We start from the raw sequence: 27,144 nt of genomic DNA, 5'->3' as shown, positions 1-27,144 counted from the left end.
ATTGTGAATAATTATTTCGCATCGATAATTGAAATAAAAAGTCCTTATCATCATCCACTTCTGGTTAAATATCTGTAATAATAGTAAAAAAAGATCTAATAGTTATAATTGGAGAATTGTTCCTTAGTTATTTTGATTTGATTTAAGTTCATGGGTGCCGTTACAATAATGATTGGTTTTTTTTTGTGAAATTTTAGGTCCCCGAAAAGTAAATTAATGCAGTTCTGTTTACCACTACGCAAGGAAAATGCACCAAGTTACAGAATATTCCGACTCTTCAAAGAAGAAACTGGGGATAGTATACACATTTTTAGTACAGGATTTCGGGGGTTTGTCGAAAAATACTGGTAGGTGCTATTATTTTAATCTTATCCTCACATAAATAAATGATGCGCTCGTGTGGCAATCTTCTCACATATGTGACAAATGTAGAACTGGTGCCTTGAATGTTACAGTTAGACACTAATGTTTCATTCACATTCATATTTTTCTGTTATGATACTGACTTTTTCAACCATTTACTTTTACGACATAATTGAGATGTACCATTTTTAGTTCATGGCGGAAGGTAGGTATTGTTGTCTAGGACGCTGTTATCGAGATGATTTTTAGAATGAAATTATACAAAAACCTTTCTAGTTTCTAAAAAACACAGTGCGGAAATGATAACATGCTTACTGATTGGTTGATTAATTGATAATTTGTTTTTATAATATTTTAGATTATGAATCGAGAAAAGAAGAAGACACCAATGCAGACGCTGAGATTATTAAAAAATGTTTCCGGGGACTCGGGTTTGTTGTTGAAGAGCCACTGAAAAATGGTACGAAAGAAGAGATAACAAAGTATTTAACTGATGGTAAGATACACGCAATATATGTATTTAATAAAATTTGTTTGCCAAAACTGGTATACATAATGGTATAATTGTAAATACCTCCCAGAGTGGTAGCTACTCTCTTAATCGCCCCGGTCGCGGTGAAAGACCACCATTCATAATCAAAACCTCGCTTGAAGTGGCGTTAGCTATTATTTGTTTCATTATTCTTTCCTCTGCTTCTCATCTACGTCATAAAAACATAGATGGATTGAACATAGATGGATTCTCATTACGTAATACAAACATAGATGGATTATAGGGATGGATTAAACATAGATGGATTATACGGATGGATTGAACATAGATGGATTTTCATTACGTAATACAAACATAGATGGATTATACGGATGGATTGAACATAGATGAATTCTCATTACGTAAAATATGATTTAAGATTTTCACGGCCAAAAGTATTTTTGTTATTTGTTTTTGGGGTGTTATGCCGTGTTGCGCTAACTCCTTCTTTAGCCAACGTTTCGGACAGCATTGCAGTGTCCATCATCAGGGCAGATGTGTTATTTGCAAATAACACATTTGTGTTGCAGATGTGTTATTTGTAAAATGTGGCAGATGTGTTATTTGTAAATAACACATCTGCCCTGATGATGGACATCTCATTACGTAATACAAACATAGATGGATTATATCAAATATGGGATTTCTAAGCAAATTTATGACAGAAGCTACGATATGGGTAATCCAAAGTCACGATTCTCAGCTAGTATGAAATTTTCGACCATTTTCTTGAATAGATTTAACAAATATATAGTTTTTATATTTTCACTGAACACATTATAAAGCAATGGAACTTTATTAGATGAATTATTTTGTCCAAAGTTGTTTTTTTTATTTTATCTTTATTAAAAGCACAGTTTAATAATGATCGGTTTTATTTCAGTTAAATTCAATAGTTTGAGTATTTTTTTTTGTTTAACTCGTAATATGGTCTATGCAACATTCATTGTGTTCCACTTTTCCAGTAGTGACATTTATTAGGCTATCCAGTCCATGGGAAGCTATTATCTGAAGATATTGTATTTCTTTGGGATTTCCATATTATAGAATATTAATATTTACATTTCCAATACGAAAAAAATTTGTAGTGTTAAGTAGGCAGAGGTCTTTGTCTACGCATTTAAGGAATGAGTCTATATTTTTTGTTGAAAGCGATCGATAAATGATAATAAATGTCACTACTGGAAAAGTAGAAGACAATGAATATAGCTTTTTCTTTACCGATTAAAATCGGTAAAGAAAAAGTTTGGAATTGGAATTTCTGGAGGTGATTTCTCACGAAAACGGCTCTACATAAATTAGCCAATTATTAATCTGTTATAATAATTTCCTCAACTTTTTCCTCAAGATTTTATTTACTTTTTAATGTATATAATTATACCATCATTTTGTTTTTTGTTATTAAAACGTTAGAAGGATGTTTATCCAACATTCAGTAACTATTAAATATTTAATTAAAATTTGCAACTCATCAGATTTTTTCTGATACTTCTTATGTTATTGTGCAATATATTAAAACAATTTGATTTAACTTTGATAGGTCACATGGTTCCGAGGTTAGTTTAGTGTCAGTCATTATTATTTTATTATTACAATTGTTGTTACGGTGTGCCTTTTTATTTATATAATATTTTTTTAATCATCCAGATGTCTAATGTAAATTATTTTTTCATTTGGTTCTTCGTGTCATTATTTTTTCATCTTTGAACCAAACGTTTAAATATATTTTTTCCCTTGCAATTTGTTTGGTCTTCCTGAGTAGTTCCTTGTGATAGGGGCGCTATTCTCCCGCAATGTTAATAGTTTCCGCTGTAATATCTTTGATTGCAGCATAATTAATGTTTTTCCTTTTTGAGATAAGATTATTGTAAATTGTTTCTTCTATCTGTAGCCCTTTTACCTTTTTCGTTGTATTGGATATCCAATCCAGCTAACGTCGCCGCAACTTTTTTTACTAATTCCGTTTGTTGTTCCCCATTTTTTGTGGAATGCCGGCTATTTCTAGAAAATTAGAGCGAGATTTGTACTCAAATTCCGACCTTTTAATCTCAAGTTGCTTAGTAATTACATTATTTTCCTGCCATGTTCCTGTTCTTTTTTTATGTTTTCCAATTCACTTTCAATTTTTTTATTTTGTATTTTGTTATTTCTGTTTTTTTATTTATTTTTTATTAATTCATCGTATTGATTACTCATGAAGTATTTTTTTGGGTATCTTGGGTTTATTTATAAATTTTTGATAAAATTTCTTTTTTTACAGAATTAATTTTTTTTCAATAATTTTATCCATCTTAATTTTTTCTTAGTTTGCAATGACAAATGCATTTCCTCTTGTATTTTGCATTTTCTGTTGTTCATATTTTTTGTATTTAATAATTATTGAATCTTAAATAATGTAACAATCTGCCCCAGTTAAAAAAAAAATTGACGTACCGTAGCGACGATGACAGCTAAGAATTAGATTTTTTTAAATGAACTATTTTTTCATCACTATCATACGAAGGTCGTTTAAAGCAAACACACAACAAACTAGTTTTAAACTACAGCAAAAAACTTTACTTACTTTTTTATAAAAAACAAACCTAAAGACAACCTTAAAATTAGATGCAATCAAGAAATGTGCTTCCTGTGCAACGAACTCGCTAATGTCGAAAATATAAAATATTTAGGAGTATCAATAGATATGAATCTTAATTAGAAATCACATATTAATCAAACCTAAGATATCTTACCCACATATTTTATAGACTTAAGGAAATTTTAAACATTGAAAAATTGAAAATGATCTATATTTCCCTGGTGCAATCTTCAATCACTTATTGCAAAATTGGATGGAGTGGTGCACCTAATACATTTATTAAGCCTTTAAAAATAATTTAAAAACACAAATAAAACATTCTCGACCGACTTATACAAAGAATCTAAATTATTTAATATTCGTAAATTATTTGTATTACAAACTGTGAAATATTTATTTAAAAACAAAATAAATTAAAACAGAATGAGCAAAAGAACAAACAATATATTTTACACTCCCCAAACCAATACTAAATTATTGCAGACACAAAGCAGTTTTATTGGTCCTCGCACATTTAACCGACTACCACTACAAACTCACATGATAAATAAAATGATAAAATATTTAGAAGAGGTAAAATTATGGCCGAATGACGCAGATATTGAAACGCTTTTTCTATAAATTTATCAATCCTTCTACAACTCACTCACTGTAACTTTCTAAACTATGGTACATGATGTTTTACTTATGTGTTTAATACTTTAGGTACTTGGAAATATAGTAATCGTTTTTATACTAACCACACTCAGGCAGTGCCTTCTTGGGTTTTCATTTCTTGTTTATACTATTTGTTATCACATATTATGTTATTATGTATTATATTATATTATATGTGTAAAGAAATAAAAAAATAAATAAAGTAAAAAAAAAATGAGTTACCTGTTTAAAACACGCCATGATTCACATTGTCTTGATATTTTTAGTTTGCGAATCGGATACATTGACTGAGTACGAGTGTGTATTTGTATTTTTCGTAACGCACTCCCCGAAGCCCGGAAAACTTCTATGTTTCGGCGACACAGTTTATGACGAAGAAATTATTGACATCATGAAAGGCGAAAAACATTCCGATCTACTCAAGATATTTGTCTTTCAGGTATACGTTATATTGATCAAATTACTTTTATTCATGGTGTGTATCTTTTGAAACAACTATTATAATTATTCCAGGCATCCCAAGCAACAAAAAAAAAAAAAACAGTGAAAAAAAGACAGAGCTTGACGGTTCAGATGATGAATTTGGTATTCCCGATGAAGCAAATTTTTTCGTTATTAAGAGTTCATTTGAATTCAAGTTACCTTCATCCGAATATGGATCTTTTTTCTTAAAAGTATTTTGTGAAAACATGGAAAAAATTGGAAATGCCTCCTTATTTGATGTCATGGCTGCAGTCCTACGTAAGCTTAAATGTCATCGAAATCCAAGTGATAAAATCCCACGGAATAAACATCTACCAGAAGTAACCAGCACACTGCTAAAAATGATAAATTTCCAATCGGCAGGAAAAACCTCCATAGAGTCTTCATGTTACGAAGCGAAACAGTCAATTGGAAAACTAACAGTTTTTAACTATTACTACGAAGCCAATAATTTGGATAGTATAGGTAAGTGCTGAATAAACTTATTATTTTATTGGTTTTATATTTTTACAAAGTAGGAATACCGTTAAAAATATGTGGAAGATTTAAAGATTATTTTGATTTGACAAAATTGCTTTCTTCTAATAAGTGATATACTTATATTATTCCCATTCTACAGTCATAAAGAACAATACAGCCAGGAACTTTCAAAAGTCACTTTCTGATAATTAATAATAATTTATTCCAAAGTGTATTCAGGAGTTCTGCAATGCAATAGGTACATTCTATTTTAGAAATAGAATAAATGGAGTAAATAAATAGCAAAACTAGCCATCACAAAATAGTGGGCTATTAGCATTATTGTTAGCGACTTTTAGCTTATGCCATTGGGATACAGTGTAATTTACGCACGTTTACAGCGATATGCAGAATGCGTTGAATAGTTTCATTTTGACACTTGTGCCTTCTGCAAAAGTGAAAACGCCTTGACAGTATAGTACCTGCTCTAACGAATATCACTCTTCTTTGTCCTTCCATATCCTTGATGTCTTTCAGGTTCCTGTTATAACATGTCCCAGGAATTTTACTTTAAAACTAACTTGTTTTAATATGTTACCTGCTGAAATTAAAAACTGTGACCAAAATAAACAATTGTTGATCTTACTGAAGACTTGGCTTACTGAAAGAATTTTGTATTAGCTCACTATTATATATTATTCTAAAGACTTTTAAAATTGTTATTTATGTTTTTTATAATCTCTTTTGCTATATTTCTGTAAAATTTTTATTTTTTTGTTTTATACATATAATTTTAAAAATGTAACTGTAAACTCACTATAATAAGATTTATTATGTAATAAACTTGCCAAAAAGCAGTCTATCGGGATTTTTTTGCCTTAAATTTGTAAAGTGTGTAAAATATAATAAAAAAAACATCCATTTTCCTTCCGTCTAGCCATACCGAGAGCATTTGCATGAGTTAGATTTTTACATTCGAAAACCATAATGATTGATTTGGACTATTTTTTGCAAAATTTTCACATATTTGGAGTACCTACATAATTTCTTTAGTACACACAATGTAAAAATATAAAAAGTTTTATTAAATTACAATTAGAATGTGGTGAAGAAACATCGTTTTAAGGAATGTAAAATAATTTTCTGAACACCGTGTGCACTTACTCACACATTGTTTTTCCTTCGAACCATTGTGGTCGATTGAAGCGTCCTCCATTGACTTTCGGTAAATCTGGAAAAATAACATTAAACATTTCAATTTAAATATAACTAGCTGTACCCCGCAACGCGTTACTGTGGCTCAGACTGTCTGTGCAGATAGAGAAAATATAGCGCTTGTTGCTTTTGCGTCCAACATATAGCGCTGTTTTTCAAAGAAATGGAATTATTTTACCAGTCACAGGTAACATCTATATAATGTATCTAAAAACACACATGTATTTAAATGCAATGTTGAGTCAAAATTTCAAAGCAATCGGTGAAGAAATTTCAGAGATTTAAGATTTGGAACAATCGAACATTTACATTTATATATATATATATTCCTTTTAGAACCCAGGCTGGGATCAGAGTTTGATGTTGAGGCGCTCAAAAGAAGTTTTCGAAGTGTTGGTTTCGAAGTTGAAGTCAATATTGATCTAACAGCAGATGCTGTACGAGAAACTCTTGATAACGGTGAGTTAATCCCAAAGACGGAATTTTATTTTACTAAGCATTTGAAGAATTTGGAATTCCATTCGTACTTTCACGCAATCTGTACCTATTTTCTCTTGGGCATAATTTCGGAGAGCCTCTCAGAAGAAAATTTGAAAAATAATTAACCAAACACACTATTTTCGGCTGTTAGTGCATGGGTATATTATGCGAAATATTTCTGGGAAATGTGCAACGTTCTTCAAGTTCAATGAAATTTTAATTTTTAAAAATGTTCTACTCAAAATATCAGAAACGAGATTTAATAAAATTATGTAGATAGCAAAATTATTTCATGATAATTCTGTATTCGAAAAGCGTATAGGTTTTTTTAAAATGCTTTGCAGATTTTTAGATAAATTAATAGTTAAGATACGTTACTGAGACAACGCGACGGTTTCACTGAACCTGGTCCATTGGATATATTTTGCTTTCAGGGTTACATTCTTTGAACGGCTATCCTTTCCATAAGGGGGGCTACATTTTTTGTTAGATTAGTAAAAATATATCGTGTCTTGTACTTTTATAGTGAAATTGGATATATGTTATAATTTCTCATGTTTACTTTCTATGTGAATAAACTAGACTGTTTATAGATAACAGCGCCATATTCGTCGTAAGATATAGAATTTTTTTAATGGTAGTCTGTGAAATTAATTCATTATTGGTGTGACTAGGGATGGCTATTCTACTCTACTCTTGGTGGAGTTGCCCTTGTACAATGAGTTTACATCCAGATGGCGAGTTGTATTTTGATATTTTTCTTAGTTGGTGTTATTTTTATATTGAAATTAGATATGAGAGGGCTAATCTATACTTATAACATATCGATGCCGACCGTCAAAGTATGTAACTAAAGAACTGCAGCATATCACTGTTCATTTCGATAGCACTGGGACTGAATGAACAAGAAATCCGCTCGTGTCGCTCTCCAAAACCTTAATAAATACGTTTATAAATACCATAAAATCACTACTATTTATGTTATTATCACTTCCAAACATTATTTTTCAGGGAGTAAGTGTAGAAAGCAGGACTGTCCTCGCACAGCGCAATGCGGTCTCAGGCATGAGGGGGATGAACCAGCAAATTATAGTAACGACACTTGTGCAGCTGTCGCTGTAATGGGTCATGGCAAATCCATCTACCTACGCACAACCCGCGAGGAAATGAAAATATCAGATATAATAAGCAGACTGATAACTAGGAAGGAGAATTTCGAAGAGAGGGAAGATCTTTCCGGTATACCAAAATTGTTTTTCCTACAGGTAAATTTAACTACTTTCTAACTATCACGACATTTATCCGTAGGGCTAGGCAGAATGGACCACCAAACGACTCGGTCTTGGCACACCCTCCGTGCCTGATTCACATTCATACATCGGCTCATATATACTCTACTATTATTCTGCTTCTTGGCATAGCCCGACTCAACTATCTGATTAACTTAATCGTGCCATGTTGTTTCCAGCCTATTATAAGCAGATCTCCAAAATCTCATCGATCATAAACGGTTTAACTCAGATACCTACGCAGGGATTTCATTTCCACAGCATTTAGTCTACTTTCATCCTTCCTCTGCCAGTTTCATGCCTCACTTCCACATGTCAGGGTAGGTAATAGCACTACATTTCCACAGCACTTAGTCTACTTTCATCCCTTTTCTGCCAATTCCATGCCTCACTGCCATACGTCAGGGTAGGTGCCACCACTACTTTTCCACAGCACTTAGTCTACTTTCATCCTTCCTCTGCCAGTTTCATGCCTCACTTCCACACGTCAGGGTAGGTGCCATCACTATATTTTTAACTGCTAGCTTCGCTTCTTTGAACAGATAATTGTTAGAGCCAACTGCGTTCAGTCCCCCATTAATGGAGTTACCTGCATTAACCTTTCTTTCAATATCTTTATCAGCCTTCCCATTTCTCGTTAACATGCTTCCCAATTACACAAACTCATTCAGCTGCTCCAAGTATTCATCTTTCATTACTTTCTAAAGGTTCATATAAAAATTGACAAAATGTAAAAATCCCCTGGCCAATGATCATATGGAAGATTATAGAAAGAAAATCATTTGTAGGCATGTTTTCAGATATTGTGAATATGAATGATGAGCGAGTGTCAGTTGTGGCATATTAATTGGATGGATTCACATTCACGTTGCATAATGAAAAACTTGCATATTACTTTTTTCCTGAGAGGTTAATGTGAGTGAGTGTCATTCACAGATAACTAACACATCGTAACACTCGCCTGTTTTCTGAAGCATTAATGTAAGCGAGTGTCTTGGTATCTTGCTTATTTTCTGTAGCATTAATGTGAGCGAGAGTCGATCGTAGTAAAATAGCTAACATGGTATCTTACTTGTTTCCTGAAGCATTAATGTAAACTAGTATCGATCGTAGTAACATAGCTTACATGATATCTGCCTTGTTTCCTGAAGTATTTGACGTTCATAGTAAAATAACAAAAATAGTAACTTGCTCGTTTCCTGAAGGATTAACGCGAAATAGTTTTTTTATTCATTCCTTTTATATTAATCTGCATGTAATACAATTTCAATTTCATTGCTTATTTAAAAAATATCAGGAACAGGATAATTTTATGTGAAATTATTAATTCAATCATAGACAAAATACATAAAAAAATATAAAAAATAAAATGACTTACAGAATCAGAAAGAAATATAGTAACTTGCTTGCTTTCTGGGAGATTAATGTGAGCGATTCTCGATCTTCAAATAACTAATATAGTAATTTGCTTGCTTCCGTAGTGAAATTACTAACATATTAACTATCTTGTTTCTTAAAGGTTTGCCGAACATCCCCCAAGCTTGAAAGCAACAACCCGCTGACATTTGATGACACCATGGTCTTCCATAGTAGTTACCATGGAAATGACTCAAACCGAAATACTGAAGAAGGCACCTGGTTTATGCAGACACTTTGCAAAATTATCGATGATATTCCGGATAACGATTCCATTTCACTGATTCAAATTTTTCAAAATGTGCAGATATTATTTGTGGGAAAATATGGCAAAAAACAGATGCCTGTTTTTTACAGCACTTTGAGTCAAAATCTCGTCATTAAAAAAATAAGTTCGGACAAAAAACCATAAGTTAAAAGTTTCAGCATTCATTTATCATGGCAAAATATGATAATATTTTATTATTATTGTCATAAAATGTTTAAAATTTGTTTTTTAAAAATAACGTTTTAACTTTACTTTTCAATTTGTTCTTCTTAAATAAGTGTTAAATAACTTTGTGACACCATTTTAATTAAGTGAAAATAAATAAGTTTGTATAACCACTTTCTTATTTTGTTTGTTTGTTCAGCAGTATTTTATTTTATTTATTTAACGAATCTTGTTTGGAGTTCTCTGAACTCGTTTCTCTATTCATCTATCCGTTACACTGGCCGTTACTTGATGCAACGGTGTTCATGACTAAAATGTCTAAACCAGCGCCCAACATTTATACATGGTTGACATTTGGCACATGAGAACGGGTCGCTTATACGACTCGCTCTTCGTTCAACAGGCTGTGGAACGATTTGCCGGCCTCTGTGTATCCTCTCTCCTACAACATGTAACAACACCCTTCACTCCTTCCTCTCCACAGAAAGACCCTTCACACAGCATCCCCATCGATGACAAAGACGCTGAATGAAATTAGTTTCCTCAGAGCCTCCTGTGTGGAGTTAATGTATAAAGACATTCACTATCCTTAATCTTAATTCGTCTGGTCTGGTATTTGGTAAATTCTTATCTTAATATCGGAGTGAAGCATTGATGGATTATACTTAGCCAACGGGGCGTAGTAAAGAATCCCTAAGGTTGGTCATTATTATTAAACAAATTACTATGCAACTTATACAAGAAAAATAACGACCGGTCAGTGGCTGAGTTGACATCGCACGTGGCTCCCACCCAGGTGTGGTGTATTCAATTCCTCGGCTGGCTAATTCCTCGGCTGGCTAATTCCTCCATCACAACACAAGCAACATTTTCCGGTTCTTGAGGTGGTAGTAGGAGATTTTCAAATATTGTCGGGTTATTCGTAACCTGGGAATGTTTGTCTTTCTTTAAACAAAATAGTATTAAATCTCTCCAGAATATAATAATAACATCAGCAAGTACTCAAAGTTAGTGCAATTTATTAATTGTATCACTATAGCGAGTTCAATGGATGGGTGGGAGAGGGTGAGGGATAATTTATATGTCGATGAGTAATAATAATAACACTACGATTGTTAAAAATAAGAAAATATATTAATTTATGGTTACCCCTTATAAGCCACTATTCGAGATCAAATTGAACCCACGGGGTGAGGGGGATGGTATATGAAAAATGCCGTAACTAATATAAATAATAATATTTGTTTAGCGCTTTTTTGTGCACACTGGCATTGAATTCTTTAAATTATCACTATTGTTACAAGTTACAAGATTTGTTGCTTATTTCTTTAGCTCCCGTTTCTTAAAAATAAAAACAGTGAAATATTGTGCAAATCGAAGAGAATTTTTTATTGATGTGCAGTATTTTTCACGGGCGATTCACCCGGTGATTTTGTCTTCCCGATATTCTACCGATAAATGCTCAAAAAGTGTGTTTGCCAAAAAATTTGACATATAGCGAAGCTAGGATATTTTTACCTAGCAAAGTATTGACAATTCGTAATAAAAGTGTCTAAACAAGAGAAATTTCTGCAAATATCTACAAAACTCGGTGTAGAATTTATTCTATTCTACCGATACTTGAAGGAAAGTGTTGCAAAAGTGATTCCAAAACTGTATTTTAAAATTGAAAATCATCACTTCGGAAATCAATTAAAGTGAACTAAAAAACAATAACAATAATAATAAACATCTAGTGAAATAACTAGCTTTAAGTGAAATCTAAACGAATTTTAATGTGAATTAAACATAAAAACAGTGTTTTTGAGTTAATTTAAACTGTACACAGATGTAAATATTATTGACAGTTTTTATTGACATCTTAATATAGGACATAAATCTTAACTGCTCCTATCTGTGAGATAGTGTAGATGATAGAGTCGTTCGCTAGCCAAGCCGATGTTAAATAAAAATTAGAAACTTTAATTTGTTTTTAAAAATAAAATAAGAATTTTTTTTTTTTTCATTAATTATGCATCGCCCAAAGAAACGTCCGCTGGACATAACGTTGTCTCCAAATACCGAACAACATGGAGGAAAGTGCGCTTATAGTGAGGACTTGGAAGAGGGTTCTGAAACGTTATCCCATTGCTCAGACAGCAGTGAAACAAAGTTTCCGAGCGTCTCTGGAGTGGACGTTCTAAACGAAGCCCACGCTCATCTGACGGCCCTTCAAGAAGTCTTGGCCGAGAAACAATCAAAGGTCTCGAAGGAACAGCAACTGAAGATCTCTAGAAATGTCTCTGAAGTTTTCAGAGCCGTTTCCCAGCTGCTGTTGGAGCGAGAGACCATGCGCGCTGATTTGGCGACAGTGACCGCCCAACTTAAAATGGCGGAAATTAAAATTCGTCATGAAAAAGACGAAAAAAAGTACCTGGAACAGAAAATAATTCAACTGGAATCTGACCTCGGACCCGTGATGCGAAGAGTAGCTGTAGCAACGGAGGCTAGCTTGTCATTTGCTGATATTGTCCGAAAGCAGACAAATGTTGCTGACCAACCCCCACCAATTACCCAATCAGGACATCGCGTCGGAGCACCAAGGCCCGCCATCTGCATCTTCCCTACAAACGCAGATGCCACCGAGGATAGTGAAGGAACTAAAAAATTTATTCAGAACATTATTCGGCCATCTGAGTTGGGCATTCGCATTACCGGAGTACGTAAGATCAGAAATAAAGGTGTCCTTCTTAACACAGCTACCGCAAGTGAACAAGAAAAGTTGTTAAACGCACCGTGTTTTGAAAACTCAGGCACACTTAAGGCCCGACTTCCCACCAAACGACTCCCGAGGCTAATATTTTTTAATGTACCGAGGGACCTAACGGACGTTGAATTCTTAAGGATCGCTCTCACGGGTATTCCCAATGTACAAGACATCGAAGGAATAATATCAACCTGCAAGCTGAGTCACCTGGCATCGGGTTTATGAGATGCCCACTACAATACGAAAACTGCTGGTGGAACAGGAGAAGGTGTTCGTCAATTGGACTGTGTGCCGTGTCAGAGACTTTATTGGACTAACCGTATGTACTAAGTGCCAAATGATAGGACACTCATATAAGTACTGCAGAGACACTCTTAGATGTGGACACTGTGCTGAAAAGAACCACACCAACGAATCCTGCCCAAATGCCGCTGCCAAACCAGTCTGCGCTACGTGCACTAGATTTGGAAAGTCCGCTACGCACTCGACTGGAGACAAGGACAACTGCCCGGCCTACAAAGCTGCACTGAAAAGGGACCTTGTTACGATCGACTATGGCGTCCAATAATTATTATTTTGAGGAGGACAATGAGGTAAATTTTTGCAAAACCAGTGATCTTCAAAAATGGATTGAGGACAAAACACACATTTATAATAAAGATTGCAATAAGGAACAATTAAATATTGTACAACTGAACTTAAGGTCCATTTACAAATACTGGGACACTCTTAACATTTATCTTAATACCTGCTGGAAACATATACATATTTTGATGTTATGTGAAACAGCAATTACAAATGACCTTACTTGTCTCTACGAAGTTCCTGGTTTCAAAGCTTATAACTATTGTAGAACAAAAAAAACAGGAGGTGGTATATTGCTCTATGTTAGAGATGAAATCACTTTTCTACAAAAATCACTAGAAACAAAATATTTTGAAAGTATATTTGGCATCATAACTTTACCCAATAATATAACAATGAACATTTTAGCAATATACCGCCCTCCAAATCATAGCAAATCATTGTTTCTGAATGAAATCTCATCCATCTTATCAAATATTATTAACCCCATGGAAAATATGTTGTTTCTTGGAGATGTTAATTTAGATTTATTAAACTCTCTACACCCAGTTATTATGTCTTACGAAAACATATTATCTAGCCATCATTTAATAAAGTGTATCAACGATGTGACAAGGGAAGCATTAGTAGCCGGAAATGTTACACGCACATGCATAGATCACATTTTTATAAGATTCAACAGCAGGCAGCAACAAGCTGACGTATTTTCTTCTTGTATTTGTGATTTTACTATAGCGGATCACTTCGCGACAGCTCTTAACATCACGTATAGTAGCGCAATTACAAAAACCAAACATCGCGGGGAAAGTATTTCAATAATATCCCAAAAACGAATTGATAAAAACATACGTAGTTTTAATTGGAACGCCCAGCTTGCTGAAGAAAATTGCGTTGACATATACAATAAACTCAAAAACATTTTTAACGACCTATATGAAAAAAGTAAAATCACTTTTTATCCAAAGCCCAAAAAAAGACCACATGCAATAAAATTATGGATAACGGATGATATTTTGGAAAAAATTAAAATAAGAGGCTCCATGTACAGAAGATGGAAAAATTCACCTACTAATAAAACCTACGAAAAACAATACAAATCAACCCGAAATACTGTTTCCAAATTAATCATAAAAAGTAAAACTACGTATTTTAATGAAACATTTAAAAGCTATTTCAGCAATTCTAAAAAAAACTTGGGATCAAATTAATAAATTATTGGGACGTAAAACAAAAACAAACTGCGATGAAATTATCTCAAAGTACATGTTGAATAATAGCGGGCAAACAGAGGAAATAATTGTAAATAGATTCGCTGAGCAGTTTACCAATAGTATCAGCTCGATGTTACACAAATGTGACTACAAAGCGTCCAACATAGCCCCCCCCCGTTGATTTGCCGCATAGCATGTTTATTTTTTTTTTTTTATAGTGAATACCTCACAAGAGTCCCAACTGCTCCCGTCTGGAGCCAGTGAGACTATGGCATCCCCAATCGGGGGATGTTGTGAGGCTGAAGGTAAGTGGGGAAGGGAAAGAGGAAGGTGGGGAAGTACCTGGCTATTCAGATCTAGTCACTAAACACGGCTAAAGCCATTTGGAGCAACGTTTCAATTCTGAATGGTGGTCTTACACCAGGGCGATACTGGTAGTATCTTCCACTCTGGAACGTGCCGCAAATATACTATATATTATTTTTATTAATTAATTGTGAAATAACACAAATTAATCAAATAAAACTTATTTACGCACGCCGGGTTCGAACCCGCGACCTTCGGAATGGCAGTCCAATGCGTTACCACTGGACTATGCCGGCCGTCAAACATGTACTTGCCCAGAGCGACCTGTGAAGATATACGCAGGATAGTCAGTCAACTAAATAATTCCAAGTCGCCAGGGATTGATAATATTAGAATGTTCGACATTAAAAAACATATAACTATTCTATGTCCGATAATTACTCATTTAATTAATAAAATCTTATCTCAAGCAGTTATACCGAATGAGCTTAAATGTAGCATTATTAGGCCAATATACAAAGGGGGAAAGCACACTGAAATGGAAAATTATAGACCTATCAGTATATTGCCAGCAATTGAAAAAATTCTAGAAAAATACATCTCCGTAAATTTAATAAAATACCTAGAAAGTTTCTCCATTATTGATCGAAACCAATACGGATTTCAAAAAAATAAAAGCACAGAAATTTTACTACAGGACTTTTCCAATTACGTAAATCAAGAACTCAATGATAAAAAAACATATTCTTGTATTATTCATAGACAACTCTAAAGCGTTTGATACTATTGATCCGAAAAAACTATTACAGATATTGGAGGCGATAGGAATTAGGGGAAAATTACTAAAACTTCTCAAAAACTATTTAACCAATCGACAAATTAAAGTGAAACTCTTTCAAACTTACAGCAAAGCTAAATATATGTCAACAGGAGTCCCGCAGGGGTCGATTCTCGGGCCAACATTATACATAATATTTGTTTCACTCATGAATAAAATTTTCACCTTTGTTAAGCATTACGTTTATGCTGATGATACGGCGCTAGTCATTTCGCATGAAGATTTATCTATTGCAATAAAACTCATGCAGCATGATTTCTTTTCTTTACAGAAATGGTCACATGATGCCGGCCTAATAATAAATTCCAAAAAGACTAAATTGATGCATATACGATCTCCACATGCCAAATACACCATCACGCCTATAATAAAGTCGCATACATCTGAGTGTATACACAATTCTTCACAGTCCTGTAAATGTGGAACCATTGAACTGGTACAAACTTATGTATATTTGGGGATAACTGTAGATGCGCATATGAAATGGGATACACACGTTAGCAACATATGCAAACGCCTACGAGCTATTGCGGGGCGAATTTACAAAATTAAATATTTTATGCCTATAAGTACGTTAAAAATAATATATTTGTCACTAGCGGAATCTACAATCAGATACGGAATAACGTCATGGGGAAACTCCTGCGAGACAAATATAGGTTACACCCAATCAATTCAAAACTCCATGACTAAACTTTTGGTAAACAAACGTATTTATGCACAAAGAAGAGATATAAAATTATTATATGAGTCAGTTAACGTATTATCTGTTCGAGGAATATTATGGTTAAAAATTATATGTCAAAACATAACGTCAGATTCAATATACAAAGAAAAAGTAGATCATGCATATGACACAAGATTCAATAGAAATGAAGGTATGTCCATTCCGAAAATTATAAATAAATACGGACAACGGACTTTCTCTTATATTGTGCCTACCATATTTAATAAGATTCCAATAGACATAAAAATTCAATCAAATTGCACCCCCGAATTAAAAAATAAAATTAAAAAATGGTTAATAGATCAAGCTTTTTTATACTGATATTGTTTATAATCTTATGCATGTATATATATATATATACATATGAATATGAGTAATTTGCCTGTGTTACAACTGACTGTCTTTGTATTTTATTATTTTGTATTGTAGTAAGTTAAAAGTTTCTTTTTATTGTTTCTTTTTTATAAATGGCTCTGTTTTTGTGATTATTTAAGTTCTTATTTAAATTCTTCTGTATATATTTTAATATTGTGATTTCTCGCTTTTTGTATGCTGTGATAATATATTATGTTTAACTGATCTGCTGACAAACTGCTTGAGCAGTTTAGCGGGTATAATTAATAAAAAATAAAAAAAAAATAAAAATAAAAACTTGAACGGCGCTAACCTGCTTAATTTTTTTAATAACATATACTGTTATTAAAAAAATTAAGTAGGTTTTTTTAATAAATAGTAACAAGTATACCACTACGCATACAAATCATTTCAAAAGTTACAAGATGGCTGCCAAGCGGATTTCCCCTGGCCTTACATTTCGCTTCAATGCCATTCAAACAAAAATGTACAAAATGCTCTATCTAGTTCTTTTTAAGTCCATGGGTTGCGCCGGTTTGGTACCTTCAAACAAATTAATTGGTTTAATAATTGTAGTTGAATTGCTTTTCTTGTGTTCGAATGTTCGTCGAACAAATGCAACGATCCGCTGTTGAACGTTGAAGGCCGTCGATCGCTGCCCAGTTGAAAAAACCCGCAATACGATGTTTTATTATTGAAGTTTAATATTGTTAGAGTGGAGAAGAGTGGAATTGAGAATCAGGCAGCGGACTAAAGTAAGTCTTGGTATTTCCAATATCTTTCCTTTCCTTACCCCTGCATCACTAGACAATTCAATATTATTGTTTTTATACCTTACTTACCCTCACGAAGAGAAATCGTTTTTTCCCCCACAGTAAATTAACAGGCCTTGTTTATTTATGTAAACACAAATGGCACAACATGTGCCATTAACATAAATATAAATTGATAGAATAGTTAAAAAGTATAAGATATAAAATTAAGTATAATATACGGTATAAAGTGTAAAGTATTGAGTACAAAGTATTATCAACGGTATAAAGTGTAAGGTTAAATATAAAGTTAAGTTAAGTATGAAGAATAAATGGTAGGTATTATAGTTTTAATCGCACCCTCACGGAGATAAATCATTTTTTTTTCATCATGATAAATTAACAGGTCTTATTAATAAAATATCAATTTAAAAATGTTTTATAGATTTGCCTTGATAATACACCATGATGACAAATAGAATTTTCATTGTGATACAAAAATATTCGTATTTTCATGAACACGTGTTCCGACATCTTGATAATATATTTGTAATTTAGTAAAATTTACCAGGAAACCTGTTAGTTCATTCGTTGGGCCTGCAATACCATTTTTAATCGGAATTTCCAATAATTTTAGAGATTCTTAATAAATTAGAAATAGTCAATTTTGAACCATCGCAACTATACGTCTTTGAATGATAATAATAATAATACTTTAAAAAATATAAGTACATCAAAATAAAATTAGAAATAAACTATTTTTATACAATTATGTCAGGCGTGGTCCTGATTAAGCTCGGGCTTGTTGTCGACTTGGTGCTTGTAGGCTGCGGTCATCACCGTGTTGACGTAGGTCATTAGTCGCATCCTGGCTTCTGTGACCCGGTGTCTCTCATCAGATCGCCAAATCCATTCAATTCGTTAACATTCTCGATGCTCTGCTGTATCTCCTATATCCGTATATAATTCTGCAGGGGATATTACACTGGATTCGGGGAAGTTCCATCGAGCGGATTCTGTAGTGACACCATGTCTCACAGGTATGTAGGCTCGTTCAGAACGCATTGAACAATTTTCTTGTAGAATCTATGTCCAATCATATTTGGACTGCCAGTTTTAATTTAGTTATAAAATGGAATAATACGTGTACGATTTTAAATACTTTATTCCGATTTAAAAACTCAAAAAGGGCGTTAATAATACTTACTTTGAATCCTGATAAAGGAACCAGTGGTACTGAAACATTTGATACACATTATTAAAAATAGTGGTTAAGGCCAAGTGTTATTATTTATTTAAGATAAAATTAAGATCCCTCTTCATCCCTACACCCACTCCTATCCTCTCTCTCTCTTACCTAACTCTCACCAAAGTTCTTGTTGTCTCTCTCTCTTTCTCTTTTCTATGTATCCTTATTGTTAATTAGCTTTTTGTAATTATGATTTTAATTATTATGCCTATTGATATAACCGAGATGAAGGTTCAGCATGAATCGAAACTAGTTTGTTATACGTACATTCGCCACAACACACCTACTGCCTTCTGCGCACGCATGCTCAATTAGTACGACGCCACTGTGTTTCGTTTCATACAGCTAGACGGAAAAAAGTCACTTTGAAATTCTTGAAAAATGACGTCATGAGGGTATTAACAGGTAGTTAGTGTGACAAATGCTTTTGTAATTGGGGTAATTAATGCACGGGTTGACTCACACCAGAGCCCCAAAGTTAGGTAAATTAATTAATGAATTATCAGTTGCTTTTATTCGTATCTTGTCACGCGAGCTGTAAGGTTTTTTATGTGCTTAAAATAATGTGTTTTGGTTCTAAAAAAAAATGGAAACTACTTCGGAAGGTATTTAGTATGTTATAATTGTAAAATTTTAATATAAAACATTACGGTTTTTAAAAAAAATAATGTTTAACTTGTGTATTTTTTTGTGTGGTAAAAATATTCAATTTCTAACTTCTCGAGAATTTTTTTCGGATAAAGTATCAATAAGGTTAGGTGATTTTTTTTTTTAGATTGAACAATTCATTTTCTATTCAAATCAGTTTCGATATTTTTGCTCATTAATGCTCACCAATCATAATTTGTCATTTCACCGGCACCACATACCAGATTTCCAGGCAGGAATTGTTCGAGACGTGGAGAAGTTTTCCCAAGAAAGAAAGGTTTCAGGGAATATATAATCATATTTTAAGTAAATTTGAACGTCAAAATCTCAGTGCAAGCAGTGAAAAAAATTTGAAAAGCCAAGTACAGTTAATATCTTTGAATATAACCAAAAAGTGGATCGCAGCTTCTCGGATTTGATAAATTTTAGAATTAACATTGAAGATGTAGATTTTAATGTAAAATTTAAAATGTTATTAACTATGGTAGATGGCAAAATTTACAATGTAATGACTGGAAACAAATCGACTATGTCGTGTTATATTTGTGGTGCCAAACCCAGTGAGATGAATACTACGGTTATCAAAAAAATTCCACGAAAAGAATTTTATTCCTTCGGCTTATCTACATTGCATGCCTGGATAAAAACTTTTGAATGTTTTTTGCATATCGCTTACCGAATACAACTCTGGCAAGTCAGAGGGGATGCAAATAAACTAATTTTAAGTACTAGAAAAAAAGAATTACAGGAACGGTTTAAAAGTGAAATGGGATTAATTGTAGATAAGCCAAAACCTGGGTTTGGCAACACAAACACTGGATTTTTCGAGAGCACGAAAAGAGTGCCGAGATAACGGGTGTAGATGCGGGGCTCATCAAGAGGTTTTGCATAATTTTGAGTACAATAGCTTCTGGGTATAGCATTAACATCGAACATTTTGAACAGTATGTGCATGACACTAAGGAGTTATAACTTAACCTATATGATTGGTATACCATGCCAACAACTGTTCATAAACTATTGTACCATTCATTTGATGTGATTAGTTCGTGCATTGTACCAATTGGGCAGCTGTCAGAAGAGGCGCGAAATAAAGACTGTAGAAGATTTAGGTAATTGCACACCAGAAAAATCGACCGAACATCAACAAACAGAGATTATGTTAACCATGCTATTAATTACATCAGATCCAAAAATAAATAGTTTTAGAGAGGTTCCAAGAAAAAAATCGAGCTCACTTCCCTCTGAAGTGTTGTAACGATTTGAAACTACTCGCCCCGGTGTCAAGCGCTTGGAAGAACTAATTAACACAAGAAGCGTGCATTTGTGAACACAGCGACGGCCGGGTACATATTCATAGACCTCAGAGATTGCAAGCCAGTTCTAGGGGAATCGGACAGCAGTCAGGAGGTGCGTCACGGAACGGATTCCAGAGAGATTTGCGCCATTAAAAACGTGAGCGATTGTCATCATGCTAATTAGATTTCACAAAATGGTTTACTTTAATTTTATAAATTTGTTCTTCACAAGATGATTGGGAAGAGCTGGCGCCCTATATAATCAAGCAAGATGAATATTTGAAATGTGAAACTTATCCTTTTAATTTTTACTACCCGCAGATTAACATATTAGTATTGTATATTCGCATCACTAGTCAGATTTTGTTTAACGATCTGAACATGCCCTGATCTTAATAATGAACGTAGAGTCTCTTGCTATTCAACTTGATAACAATGTAATTTAATAGATGATTAAGTATTTTGATAATTAAACTCAATAAATTTTGTTCTGAGCACTGACGCAATTCTTTAATTTCTGATTCCCTTATTTAAGATTGTGCAACACATGAGTTATATGTTTATACACTTTTCAGAAATTACACACCAATAAATCTCGGTACAGTGTTAAATTTACTTGTTCCACCCAATTCCGAGTCAAGAACACAATGGCCGGGTTCCCACTACGCTGGACCGGCAGATCTGCCGGAAACCGGACACCTTACAAGAGTGTTCACATTACACCGGAGCCGGAGAGATAATGGGAGGACATCGCTTCAGGATTCGAAAGAAAAGCCAACTTTCCTCACTGTGTTGGAGCAGTAGATGGCAAACATATTAGAATTTTTAAACCAGCCGAGAGTGGTTCTATGTTCTTTAATTACAAGGAATATTATTCTTTTGTATTAATGGAAGTTGTTGATTCAGAGTACCGATTTATTTTTATTAGTGTGGGCTCATATGGCAAGGAATGCGATTCTACTATATTAAAGGATAGTAAATTTGGGCAAAAGATCAATGATGGTACTTTAAATGTACCAAAGCCTAGATCGCTTCATGAAAACTTGCACGAGGAATTACCGTTTATACTAGTTGGCGATGAAGGCTTTGCTTTAACACCTAATCTTCTACGTCCGTATGGAGGTACACATTTGAATACTAATAAAAAGATTTAAACGAGCAGGGTGAACACGTCTACTTTCTTCAAAAAATGCGAGCCGATGACGAGAGGGGAGCCCGGAGCACGGGCGCGGCGAGCGGGGACAGCCGGATACCGGCACAAACTCGTTCACATTACTCCGGTCCGGTGGTTCTACCGGCACTTTCGCAGTGACAAAACGCTCGGTAAAAATGCCGGGCTCGGCAAAAATGCCGGACCCGGGATAATGTGAATAGCTACATATAAATTGTACAGCCACTAGCCCTTCCGGCAGTTTTACCGGCCCGGCAGATCTGCCGGTCCGGCATATTGGGAACCAGGCCAATGTTTGCGATCTAATGACTCCTCTGAACATTATTCTGATGACTCCTCTGAACATTATTCTGATGATTCCTCTGAAAATAACTTAGATAGCATCTAGTTTCAATAAGCATTATTTTTAAGCACTTTCTCACAAATCTATTGGTTCTGTACTCTGTCTTAAAAAAATTAAAGATGTTTATGTGCAGTTAATTTTTCTCGCCGCAAATGACTCAGATAGCTCTTTATTAGATAAGTAATAATTTTTTTTGTTTCGTTACTGTTCTTGCATAACTTTTGATATTATTATTTTATTTTCTGACTGTACTTTCTGCAATTAATGCTTGTTTTTATTAAGTTCTGTTGCTAAATATGACTAAAATTGTTTTCCTAGATTAGTAATAATGATTGTTTTGATTATTTTTTATCATTTATTTATACTTTCGCAATTGTTTCATGATTTGTATTATATTTTTTGACTGTGCTTTTACATATTTATTATTCTCAAAATAGACATATTTTTAACTTTTTAAATTTGTTTTCTTTAAAAACCTCAAATACGGTATTAATATTGTTATTAATTATTTAAAAGATTTTTTTCCAATATTTTTTTTTTTTTAGAAAAAAAATTAAATTAATCACTTTTAACCAAAAATTTTCAATACATTCAGATTAAATACTCCCTACAAGAGGGTTCCAAACACTTTATAATTATAAAAGAGTTTTTTCCGTCTAGCTTGTATGAAACGAAACACTGTGGACGTGTAAAATATTTGATCCGGGCCAGTGATGGGATGTCTAGGGAAAATTCGCTAGATCTATGGGTGAAAAAAGCTTGTTTTGAAAATCTAAATTTTGTAATGTTGACTGCATCAGCTCAAAATTCTGAGAAAATTTCAAATATTCATGATAAATTTCTAAAACTTCTATGAAAATTTTTGTTGAATAATTTTGTCTCTAGTCACACCTCCACCTCTTGACAATATTGTGGGGAAATTCAGTACTAAATATATCATACAAACTTTCACTAAAATCGAGTGAAATAAAAATTGTGGGCATACCATCCTGCTAGCGGCTACTGCAGTTTAAACATGTCCGCTCCACTTACAGTTTGCACTAAGGAGGAACAATGAGCAGTGATCCCTATTCTCTCGTCGGAGGGTGTGAAAGTGGTTGAAATTCATCATAGACTTTTATAATACAATACTGGAATATTTGTTTATTTTGTAAAGGTGGCTGTAAACTAAGATAAAAGAAGTTTACATAGCAACAGAAATGTTGTCGACAAGTGCTGGAAAGAAATCAGTAAGGATATGAATGAAAACGGTACGAACAAAAGTACGAACTAAGAGAATTTTATAATAACCTCAAATGTCACGAGTGAAATAAGGTATATTTAAAAAGTCTTTCATTAATAAATAAAATTCATAAATTCACCATGACTTTTTCTACTACTATTAATTGGATGAATACCAATTGTTTTATTTCTTAATTTCAAGAAAGAATTCTACAAAAGTGAAAAATCTTCTTCTTCTGACGAGCTTGACATTTTGTTAAAACTGACAGCTGCTATCAGGCTACCGCGCAAATGGCGCGGATTTAACCGGCGTTCTATGTGTCCACAACTCGGCGCCTATCTTCTCCGGCGGACTCAGGCACTGAGTGCTGGTAATCTGAAAGCCGAAACACGCGTTCTTTGTGTTCGTACACTTACACGTGCAGGAAGCGGAGTAAAAGTGGCTTCGCAACCAACCGAAAACGAAAATATGTTCATTAGCCAAAATATAATTCAATTACAATACGTTTTGCTAATGTGCTAACTTTTTTTAATAAATGTAATTTTTAATTTATTTTCTCAGTTTCACGCAATTGGCCGATGGAAACATGTTATCCTTAGCGAATGAGCTCAAACACAATTCAAATGGAACCTTTTCGTTCTAAATATTAAATAAACGCCTTACCAATAAACATGTTTTTAAGTTTACACAGTTGATAAATAACCATATATTTATCGTAAAAGGTTGTTTATCACTTTTTTTAAATTTAAATCCGGTTTATTAGTGTTGTAAATATTAATTTGTTGTTTTATTATCTGCGAACTTACATAGAAGTTGGATATTTTTAGACAAGTTTTTAAATGAAACAATTCTGAGAAACTTGGTGCAATAAATGAAATTTTGGCCAAAACGATAAGAAGTGTTCAGTCCCATGGTTAAGAGATTATACAAGTAGATAAGCAGTACCGAGTAAATTTCGTACTTATCAATATTGTTGAAAACGTTATTCGATAACATCAATCGATCAATTATATTTATATAGAACTGAAATAAAATATTAAAATTCGTACAGTTAGTAGATTGATGCAAATTAGAAGTTAATTTTAATTGAATTTAATTAAACGCTTTGCGAACAAAGAGGCAACAACTGTCAAAATTCAAAATGGTCGATGGGGTATTTTCACAAACTGACTTATTTGACTCAAAATGCGTAATTTTCATTTATGATTGATTTAAAAAACATTCCCAAACGGTTCCAACGGGCTGCAACGTCATTATGACAGAAAAGGCCAATTTATGTAAGACGGCTGACACCAACTTTGCGTGTCGTGACTTCAACGCCGCCGATTTCACGAATAAAAACTAACAAGTCGGAAAAATTGAAAATGGCATATTTTAAAATGTTATAGAAAACTTAATCGCCAACATAAAAATAACTTCATTATTTTAATTTTTTTCATAATTCTTACGAGAGTAAAAAAAATACAGTGAAAATGTGCTACGATGTTACCTCGTGACCTCAAGCCCAGGTAGACCGCTCTTTAGAAAGCTTAAAGAAAATTGAAGAAAAACGATTATGATAGAATACAAAGTTGCAGAGAAATTGTGGAAAAAAACTTAACCACTTAAGATTTTGAAGGTCTGTTAAAGTTTTATTGTGAAGAATAAAAAAAAAATATGCGAATGACCATCTTATAGATTGGTAATCCTTTGTATCATGGTTTTGGGTGGATATATTCAAGTGAAATTCAAAATAAGGCCTCATCGTACCATACACCAAGCCAGTTGGCCAACAATGACCAGAGAGCTCTGCTAACGTCTAGACGTATGCTTACTTATTGTGACATTATATGTCAAGCCATGGTTTCAGTGTATAATGGCTGTAAAAACACCTAACAAAGATTTTGTGCTTTTTGAAGTCACTGAAATGTTACGAAAATGTGCACCAAAGTATGTCAAATTGATTTTCTTCACGAGTGTCTTTATCATGGGAGACTACAGCTTTAAAAAGTCTAACGAAAATGGTCATTGTCAAATTCACTTTTTTTAAATCTGTCGGAGATGACCAGTGTGACGCGTTCATATTATTATGACTAAGCAAATTACAAAATATATACCTTTAGAAATGAGAAAATGATATAGATAAATCATCGAAAATGTAAGGTCTTGAAAAAATTTGTTGATTAATAGTTCATAGCATTAACTTTTAGGTAAGAAATACATTCGTCGATTTAAGAAAGTTAGAAAATTTCCAGTTTACAATAAAATCCAAAAAATTGAATATTTCGGAATTTATCTGAAAAAACGATGAAATACGCGTTTAAATGTTATTGTTAGAAAAAAAAACACATAATTTTTAAAATATTAAAATGTTGATTGCAAACACAAACTAAAGTTTGAAAAATTAAAATTACTGATAGTGAAAAAAAAGAAAACAACATATATTTTATTAGACAAATGTAATATAAACATTATTATCACCTGAGCTATCATAAAAAAAAGATATTAAAAAATTCACAAAATTTCGTAAATTTTTCTCAAATAAGTAAATATTGGTCTTAAAAATGTAATAATCGTAATAACAAACTGATACAAATAATAACTATTGCGTATAAATCTTCTTGTATATTTGATTTTTGAATTAAACAATGTATGTTTAGCAATGAAGTCAAATATCTAATCTCTGCGAACAAGAATTGTACATAAAATTAGTGCGATAACCAACTACATTAAATGGAACATGGTGTCTAGAGTTCCATTTATTCCGTGGTTTATGAGTATGTATGTAAATACTGAATGTACAGGAGATGTTGGAAGAAGACTAAATTACAGGATAATCAAAAATTACAAATAGAAGCAGACATTCCTAATTTCCTAATTACTCACACAAGTAATTAGGAAAGCCAAAAATTTATACTATAGTAAGAAAATTTCCGAATGCAACAATGACCCTAAAAAAATATGGAAAATCTTCAAGGAAGCAACCAATTCACACAAAGCTACCGACGTCTTAAACTCTCTCAACATCAATGATAACACTGTACACGTTACATCGAACCCTAACACAATTGTCAATCATGTAAACCATTATTTTGCAAATATAGGGTCAGAATTAGCAAAAAAAATCACAACAGATAAAAATACACCTAACACTAGAGACCCCTCTACCAATGATGAAGTCCCAACACGTTTTGTTCTTAAAACGGTTACAGAGAAAGATGTTTCTGTAGCAATAAACTCTCTCAAAAACACTTCATCTGCCGGCATAGATGAAATACCAAACACTGTACTTGCCCCTGAAAAAAATTGCCCCTGGTATTCAACCAATAACTATTTTATTTTTTTTTATTTTTTTTTTTACTTTATTTATTTTCATTTCTTTACATATATTATACATAATAATAGACAGTAAATAATAACATAATATATATAACCAAATATGTATACACAAGAAATGAAAACCCACTAAGGCACTGCCTGAGTGTGGGTAATATAAAACCATTACTATTTTTCAAGTACCTAAGTATAATATAAATAAGTAGAAAAAGTTTTTTTTTTGTTTATAGTTATTATAAAAGTAAAGAGAAAACATTATGTACAATAGTTTATAAAGTTTCAGTAAGTGAGTTGTAGAAAGGATCAATAAATTTATATAAAAAGCGTTTCAATATCTGCGTCATTCAGCCATAATTTTACCTCCTTAACATATTCTATTGTTTTATTTATCATTTGAGTTTGTAGTGGTAGAAGGTTAAATGTACGAGGACCGATGAAACTGCTATGTGTCTGCATTAATTTAGTATTTGTTTG

The 27,144-nt window shown here is 33.1% G+C and overlaps 2 protein-coding genes across 2 annotated transcripts in view; one reads left to right on the top strand and one right to left on the bottom strand.

Annotated features, from left to right (window-relative positions):
• Positions 1 to 202: 202 nt before the first annotated feature.
• LOC149411292 (caspase-14-like) lies at positions 203 to 10,031 on the top strand. The gene is made up of 7 exons (XM_089647348.1): positions 203 to 347; positions 722 to 859; positions 4,397 to 4,569; positions 4,644 to 5,078; positions 6,624 to 6,746; positions 7,779 to 8,032; positions 9,576 to 10,031. The coding sequence occupies exons 4-7, from the start codon at positions 4,820 to 4,822 to the stop codon at positions 9,882 to 9,884; spliced, it is 945 nt and encodes a 314-aa protein (XP_089503474.1). The 5' UTR covers positions 203 to 347; positions 722 to 859; positions 4,397 to 4,569; positions 4,644 to 4,819; the 3' UTR covers positions 9,885 to 10,031.
• Positions 10,032 to 18,198: 8,167 nt separating this feature from the next.
• Positions 18,199 to 27,144, bottom strand: part of LOC149411291 (caspase-8-like) — a 44,800-nt gene continuing 35,854 nt past the window's right edge. Inside the window, exon 8 of the mRNA XM_089647676.1 lies at positions 18,199 to 18,313. Coding sequence (XP_089503802.1) covers positions 18,199 to 18,313 — 115 coding nt within the window. The remainder of the gene's footprint in view (positions 18,314 to 27,144) is intronic.

Source organism: Hesperophylax consimilis, chromosome 26 (assembly GCF_061612785.1).
Source record: "Hesperophylax consimilis isolate HC1 chromosome 26, BYU_Hcon_1.0, whole genome shotgun sequence".
In the NCBI taxonomy this organism is placed as follows: domain Eukaryota; kingdom Metazoa; phylum Arthropoda; class Insecta; order Trichoptera; family Limnephilidae; genus Hesperophylax; species Hesperophylax consimilis.
Note: the sequence above shows the minus strand (reverse complement) of the source record. Positions and strands in the feature narration are given on the sequence as shown.